The sequence below is a fragment of the Bombus terrestris genome, chromosome 7 (genome assembly GCF_910591885.1).
Source record: "Bombus terrestris chromosome 7, iyBomTerr1.2, whole genome shotgun sequence".
Lineage (NCBI taxonomy): Eukaryota > Metazoa > Arthropoda > Insecta > Hymenoptera > Apidae > Bombus > Bombus terrestris.
In genome coordinates this window covers 17,159,561-17,167,774 of record NC_063275.1, presented here as the reverse complement: position 1 = coordinate 17,167,774, position 8,214 = coordinate 17,159,561, and the positions used below count along the sequence as shown (strand labels likewise).

Genomic DNA, 8,214 nt, shown 5'->3' with positions numbered 1-8,214 from the left:
CAGTAAATTAATCTTATATGTATTAGCATACGCTATGCTTCTGTATCGTTAGCTAGCCTAGCCTATCCATTAATCCTTTCACGTTTATGAACGAGAAACCTCGCGATGGCTTGGACGAGATATCTTGCGTGTTTTTCACCGAGACGTGACATATCTTATCCACAAATCCGAGCAAAACTTGGCCCGTGACATTTGATTGGATGCGAAGGAAGTGGTTATGTTAAGTGCTATATTTTTAGATATTCACGTACGCATATATCTTTATTTATTTTGCATAAATGTCAGGTAATAGACGCGTGACATAATTGATTTTCTTGAACAGTCGAATCAACGCGCCTTATTACTGCAGAGCCTTCAATACACCAACATACTTGTCTCAAAAGAAACAAAACTCATCATATCATAGGTATCATAGTTCTCAGAAAATGTATTCAGAACATAAACGAACTAAACATCAAAGGCCTAAGTTCTCAGCAAGAACCAAATTTTCTTTACTATTTCTCGAAGCTATCAACTTTTTGTTTAGCTATCGATTTAGGTCCCTTGTTTTTACGAGGAGATTAGTCACGCGCGTAGAATCCTGCGGGCGGCCGAACTGTCCGGTCGATTGATTCACAGGTTTGGCAATGGACCGGGAACCAGGAAGGATAAGGTAGTAAAAAGTGTGAGAAGAAAGCAGAAGAAGAACGAAGATGGAAATACGCATCGAGAGGGGAAGGGAGCAGAGAAAAATTCCCTCTGCTAATGCACGTCAGGGGTGAAGAGATCGGAGGTGCTCTTGGGTCCGTTGATTAGCGGATATCTTAATTACTGATTGGCCGCACGGACTAATTAAATCGTAACTCAATCAAGGACCGACCTGGCCCCCACGTTCCGTCGTGTACCGCTGCGGTTTTACGACGTCGACCGAATGCTTTAAGATCTGCCGTGCTTGCATACGTGTCGTGGTCGCTGCATAAATGATCCGAACGCATCGGATATTGCACTACAAGAGGGGAGCCAGACAGTGTTCCATCGGCCTCTGGCCACTCTCCGTTCGTTCTTCCTTTTTACTCCTACACGTGTTCCTTTTTCTCCTTGTGACGCGGCGGCCGGGCCACCTCCGCTCATGGTGAACCGAACCCGCTGCTCGAACCGGCGGGGCATTATGTCGGAGCGAAATAAAAAGTACAGTAATTAGTAGTACCTACCGCGGTGTTTCGCTGGTGAACGATGTCCTCGGGATCCTCCTTCTTTTTCGCTCGTATTCCGACACTGAGACGATTATGAATTTTCCTCGCCAAATTACTTCCCAAACGTTGCTGATTGGAAAGTTTATAGAGGAATATATTCGATATTTGTTTCATTTTTATACACTTCGAACAAGAAACTGAATAATAACGATGATCAGCGATGGTAGACGAAAGGTAGGGAAATAGACGACTTGATGTTGACAAGGGGAAACATGGAGGAACAGAATCGTGTTATTAGGTTCGCGATATAAATTACGTGCTCGAGACTCGTCATCGAGATAATACAGAAAAACGGCTTCGCCTGAGAAGAAGCCGGTGCGTCGGAGATGAAGACGTTGCCGTACTCCCCGTCGTTATTGGTGTGGCTTCCAGCCGCAGGAAACCCCTCGTAGCCTCTCTTTTCCTCTCTCTCGTAACGCACATTCGTTAGCATGTATAATGAATCACCGGTGTGTCCCCGTGCTCCTGTTGCGAGAGAACGACGAAGAATTTGCTGGTGGTTGGTCGTCGCGACGACAACGAGCCGTGTTTACATTATAAGCCTCTCCTCGCTATACGGTTCCTTGCTCATTTCGAGAATATGAATCCAGAAAGAGGATGAACGGCCATTAAAAGCAGCAGGCATCGGCATTGCCACGATCGCGTCTCTGTTTCACGCGCTTTTTCCACCAGAGTTGGCCGGCTTGCACGATGAAATTTCGACTCTGTAATCGAGGTAATGAATCACCGTCGATTATTTCGTACGAAGCTTATACCGGCGACAACGATGCTTCGCTGAATTCCATGAATAAATTTCTTCTTCTGGAAGTCCGTAGCGTAAGTAGGAACCGTTGTCGGATTCGTTATTGTACACGGGTATCTTTATCCCTCTGGAAATGACTTTATCGAATTGTGAGGTTCGACGGTTGTGTCGAGGAGCGTCGACGCGAGAACTTGTTGACTAATGCCGCTGCTGACAAAGACAAAAGGCCGGTATCGGCGAAAGCGAATTTTATAACAGATTGCCGTATCGTTGACCATCGCGTCTTCGAAACTGGCGTTCTTTGTGTTTGTAATAGCGATCGTTTTATCACGACCGGTCGCCGGTGGCGGGACGGTTAACCGCTTCGTACGTCCGCCAATTAATTATCCCTGGTCTACATTAATCTTGGCAAATTGGCCGAAATCGGCCGAGTGGCGTGCGCGTGCAATTTATAGCGCCTCCCCTATTCATCGGTTACCGAAGAAAAAGAAAAGAAATTCGGTTTGTAAAACAAACTGGCCGTGTTTCTTAAGCATGAATTCTGCCACCGAAATCTCATCTCGCTGCTGCTTTTTGTGTGATTTAATCAATACAACATTGTTCTTTTACGTCACGAGTGAACATTTAGAATTATGGACTTCCCAACGAATGCACGAGTCGACGAAAGTGATAAAAACGTTTGTACTTGGTGAGATCGTAAAGATTCACTCCAAAGTATGAAGAATTGATTTTTGAGTCTCGTAAATGGCTCTGCACGAGGCCTCCGTAAGTTCTTGCTCCTCCGGCGTGTACGGATGACGAAGAAGCGTTTGTATGCCATTTCTGCCGACTATACAGGGCAGTGACATGTAGACATCTTTCTCCAGACCGTGTCGACAACCCTGGAAAAGATTGATAACTAACTATCACGCGTTAAAACGGAAGAAGAAAGTAGAAGAAGAATTAAATCGTTACCTTTAAGTAGGTAGATACCGTCATGCAAATACAAGTATTTCGCACGATGGCATCTACGACTTCCGCAGCACAAATACCAGTACCCCAACAGCGATATCCTTTCCTTGTGATAAGATCTTTATCGGATTCGATTACTTTTGTATGTAGTTCACCCCACGATTCTGGATCCGATTTAGTACCGATATCTCTGTTGATGTCTTTCAGTTTAATGCCCATGACTGTCACGGCGGACCAGATGGGTACTGTTCGGTGTCAACGTTTAACGCACTTTCAGAAATGATTAAATGTAACAGTAATAGAATACGGTACGCTTATTACCAGACGTGGGTCCGTTTTCACAAATTATAGAGGCCTGCACCGAGTTTGCCGAAATTCCAAGCTTCTGCGCGATGAAGTACTGAAACCTACAGCTGTCCAAAAATGTCCCCAACCCCATCACACGGTGCGGTGGGAAGCCTGAGAGCTTCATCGCTGCATATGACAGTATGTCCACTAAAACACGATGTAACGTCGTTATACCACCCCATATACATGCATTGATATTAAAAAATGTAAAGTACAACTACGAAGCCTGATAACTTATACCTGGCGCCGTCACGATTAAAAGTATGCTGTTTGGTGCATACTTGCAGACTTTCGGGATAACATCTTTAAAAATATTCAAATTCTGGTCCATCAAAGTGCCTTCGTCATCGTCGCTCGTAGCTCTATCCCCCACGGTGATCACGCAGACCGTCGCATCCCTAGCCATGGAATAATCTGCGATGGTCCCACGGTTGATAAATCATCGCGATTTTCTTTATTAACAATCTCTCGGACACAAAAACGGCTGAAAGATGAAATTTATTTTCACCTTTGGTACCGACGATCTTCGGGTTGCCGAGGAACGCCGCCGCGTGGCTGATGTCTTCCGCCTCTGCTTTCGCCAATTCCTCGTCCGCGTCTATGAACACCACCTCCGAGGCGAGACGCTGCAACGAGCAACAGAACCGGGGATTATAAAGAGTAATTAACAGGAACTAGCCGACGGCCGGGAGTTATTACGCACTCGAAATCGTTACGCAATCAAGACCCCCGGGAATCGCATTAAGAGTACGTGGTCGCGCGCGCGATCGATCGCGCCATTCGAGCGATCCCTTAATGCGAAGGATCGTTAGGGTCTGATCATCTCTTCGTTCGAGCGAGACCGGACTATTCCGTGAGAGGAGAGGACCACTTTGTCGGCGTTCGCTCGATCACCAGTCTTCCCTTTTGCTGATGTTACGTAACACGAATTTGATGGAATTTGAGATTTTTCACGTTTGTCCTGGTAATTATCTTTGGCGTTTAGTAGATTGCATCGCTAGTTTTTGCTCGGAACGTCTTGATCGAGCGATATTCGTCGGTCTGGCTGGATGAATAGTAAAGAAAGCTCCCGTTAAGCTTCCTCCTCGTATTGTGATAATTCTTCTATTGCACCGATTCTTCGTCCAAAGAAAGAGCTATTAGATGCTTCGAACGTCGAAGGAACGCGGCTGAAATAATTGATCGCGCATCAGGAACGTTCCCCGGGGCGATTACGTATTTGTCAAAATCTCGTTTCCTCTTGGTAATTGATGTTCCTCTATCGTCTAACGTCTATAATTTCGTGTAGAAATTTTTTCAGCGACACCTCGGGCATCAATCGCTGCGCGTTTTTAACTTGGTAATTTCTCTTAATCACGGTCTAATTCGTCCGGTTGAATAATAGGGTATCGGTGTGGGACGAGCACATGTTTTCGTAGCAAATAGCCGAACCGTATACCGCGGTGCACGCTTCGTCCGCTTTCGTTTCCGCGCCAGCAGATGGACACATTTTTCTCTGACAGATGGTGCTTTCACACGTTAAGACAAACCCGCGGCTACCAACAGAAACGGCTTCTTAATATATTACGTTACGCCCTTGTGCTTCCAATCTGTTATTGTACACCGCTTAATCACCATACTTCATCAAGCATGACTTCCGCAGCATACATAATATCGCAGCTGATGAAGTTTCCTCACCAGCTCGTCGGTGTTCCTCCCTTATGCCTTCTTTCCTCCTCTTTTTTCTCCTTTCTCCTTTTCCTCTTCCTATCCCTCGTGTAATACCCACACGTATCGTGCGACGATATTGAGCGGTAATTAACTCACAAAAACCCTCCTCCGCCGTGTGTGTTTTGTAACGAGATTTTTAATGACGCATGACCGTGGACAACAGCGCGAGAGGGAGCGAACGTACGAGGCAAACGAGACGAGGATCGCTACGAACGCATTAACGATTCCGGTGAAACGACCTGCGTCGTGTAATTTGCATTCGATCGAGTAAAACCGATCGCCGATCCTTTCGTACTTCTCGTGCAGTCTCTCATGCGGTTCTAGTTACCTAGGCCAGTCAGCGCTTCACTCTTGGCTACCCTCGTCGATTCCGCTTCAGAGAAGCGCAGCTGATCACAGGTCGCAGGGTACCGAAGGTGTGACACTCGATCCGTCATCAGGTCAGGTTTTATTATGCTTCCGCTGAATTAATTTTATTATGCAATCTATTTTCTAGCCGATATAGTCCACTCGTAAACATTGCCATTTAAACTTACGATTATATGCGAATAATCGAACTATGTATATACTTCACTTACTTTCTTTCAATCTCCGAATCGTAACAACTGTAACTCGAAATGAAATATAGCTTCACGAGCAGGAAGCTTTTCACCATCAGTACCGACCCGTGAGATGGTTTGTACGATTTAATGCGACCCGACGGACATGACACGTAACAACGGGTCGGGAAGCGACGAGAACAAGAAGAAGATGAACGTCTTATGCAAGCACTACCGAGCGAGTTGGGCGTAGCGGGCTCGTAAGGTGGACAGTAAGTCGTGGAGATGGTACTGGAACGCTGGTACCTCGCGATCATCTCGTTGATGCGATCTGCCAAGTCAGGACCGACGGAACAACCGCACGATTCACTGTCTCCACTTCTTCTTATTCCTTCTCACTTTGCTTTCCTTGCTTCTCCTTCATCATTTTCTTTGTTATACGATATTACCCTTCGATCCATTCACCTCGTTCATCGTTGCCGTGGTATCAAACATTTCTGGTGACGTTAATGAGTTCGATGGCACTTAAGAATATCTTCGAGTAACGTTTATTACTTGGTTTCATAAGGAAAATTATAATGCAGCGTCCAAAGGAGTGCCCGTCCCGGCAACTATCATTATAGATCTTGATGACAGACTGGAATAGTAGGAAACGGGAACAGCGTGGTCACTATTAGGGACATTGTAAACGTGTATAACGTTGTTACTCTACGAGCGGTATATAACGACATTCAGATCCGCCCCTGACATTCACCGTGCGCGGCCTTCATTGTTTGCCCTCGTAACGATCCACGGAAACCGAAACCTGGAATTAGTCGCCCACGTTCATTATCTCCTACCGGAATATGCTAGCGTTCCGATTACCAGACTGCCACTCCTTTCACGATTCACCCCGTTTTACCCAGGGCTTTCTCTCACCTAACGACGTCCGTGCAGTCATCACACGCAATGATGTATGTTTAGTCCGGGTCAATCGTTCGATTAATCATTGATCCGTCGAGGAGCCAAGGACCGAACAGTAACGCAATATGAATTGCAGAAACGTGACGTAAAGTCGTACAAATTCCATCTCATAATCACATAAAAGTAAAATTCAATAATGTGAATCGACTGAAGGTAAAATTGTAAATGAAAAGGTTGCGTTAACGCAACGCTGGCTCTTAATGGGTTAACCACCTGACTCACCCTCGTTAGTTATACGAGAAGAATATGAAACGTTACACTCTAGGGAACAGTGAAACGATTCGTAATGACAGCGTCATTCGTTCGACCTTGCATCGACAAAGAGGGAGGATTTTCCAATTTCGTTTAAACCACCGCTTCCGTGGACAAGCGGAGGTAAAGGTCTCCACCCGCGCACGCACGAAGAAACGAGGCCCTTGGATCAGCGAACGCGATAAGGATTGGATGTCCTCGTAGACGGGTATGGATTTCAGCTCTCTTCCTCTGGCGACTAGAATAAATCAGCGCCGCGACGATCCTGCGGGGGCGTCCGACGTGTAAATGCTCGCGTTACGATCCGATAACGAGCAAAGGGAAGCACGTTCCTCGTCCTCCCTCATTCTTTCTTCGTTCTCGCTGCTTTTAAGTTCCAATCTCACTGCCTTTTCTTGTCGCCGAATTCCCTCTTCTGGTCTTTCGTGGATCATTTGCATAATATCCCATTTGATCCCGGCACACTAACGAGCCCACATTCAGCCTTCGTCCCTCGCTTGAATGCACGTACACGAGCGCACACGCGTATCCAGGTATTTCTCCGACTCCTTGCCCTTTGTCGACCACTAGAATATATAGATCTAGTAGGTTTGCTACCGCAACGATGATTCTCCTTGGGCAAACACGAATCACGCGCGCTAGTGGACTGGCGAGGGCTTGAATGTTGTTTATAGACGATCATGCTTTTTATCGTCGCAACGTCTTTTCGAGTGTTTGAACAACCGCTTGATTTCTTCTTTTCTTAATCCTTTTCATGTTTTACTCGTTGCTTGCTCACCAATTTCTCTCGAATTGCATTAATTTTTTTTACCATATGTTTAATGTCCGAAGACCATGATTTCCATTTATAAAATTTTCATATTTTTATGAAGCAATAGGAAATTTATTCGCTTAGATTCATAATTTAAATATATGAAGCTGCACGAATAAATTAAGTCAGAGGGAAATTGAGATAGGTTAGAGATACAAAATATTCGACGAACCTTGAAGAGAATCGCGATTCCAACGGCGACACCAGTGTAACCGCTGCCGACGATAACGATTTTAACGCGATGACACTCCACGAAATCTTCCGGCTGCTTGGTGAGCAAAAACGTCGTGGTGTTCCAGACGGTATCGAGTAACTTCTTCTTGGGTACGGCCATCGTCAATGAACCTGATACTCAGGACTCAGGTGTAACATCCCGAGGATTTGATTGAACCGAAACTAGATCAGTAACCTGGAGTATCTCTGTAATACTCTATAAATTTCATCTCCATTAAGTTAAACAACGAAAGTGACAGTCAAACGTTGCATCATTCTTTAAGTCTGAAGTTGTCTATTCACAGAGCGAAACGTTGATTCGCGATAAGATCGAGATCGATTGGAAAGAAACAAAGATTATACAGTCTTTTCAGAAAACTGCTCTTTCGATTCCTCTATAGCTCAAGGTAATGACGAACGTTCGAAATCGATGGACAGCTGTCGAATTGGCAC

The 8,214-nt window shown here is 45.4% G+C and overlaps 1 protein-coding gene across 1 annotated transcript; it reads right to left on the bottom strand.

The window, feature by feature from the left end:
* Nucleotides 1–263: 263 nt before the first annotated feature.
* Nucleotides 264–7,920, bottom strand: LOC100649453 (L-lactate dehydrogenase A-like 6A). The gene is made up of 6 exons (XM_003396721.3): nt 7,721–7,920; nt 3,782–3,899; nt 3,514–3,687; nt 3,247–3,420; nt 2,929–3,170; nt 264–2,855 (listed from the first exon to the last, which is right to left on the bottom strand). Exons 1-6 carry the CDS (start codon nt 7,880–7,882, stop codon nt 2,679–2,681), a joined length of 1,047 nt encoding a protein of 348 aa, XP_003396769.2. The 5' UTR covers nt 7,883–7,920; the 3' UTR covers nt 264–2,678.
* Between the last annotated feature and the right edge of the window lie 294 nt (nt 7,921–8,214).

Coding starts and splice junctions, on each gene's coding strand:
- LOC100649453 (XM_003396721.3), bottom strand. CDS start 7,882: ATGGCCGTACCCAAGAAGAAGTTACTCGATACCGTCTGGAACACCACG. Junction 3,421..3,513: donor TTTAATCGTGACGGCGCCAG/GTATAAGTTATC, acceptor ATCGTGTTTTAG/TGGACATACTGTCATATGCA. Junction 3,171..3,246: donor TGAAAACGGACCCACGTCTG/GTAATAAGCGTA, acceptor GACACCGAACAG/TACCCATCTGGTCCGCCGTG.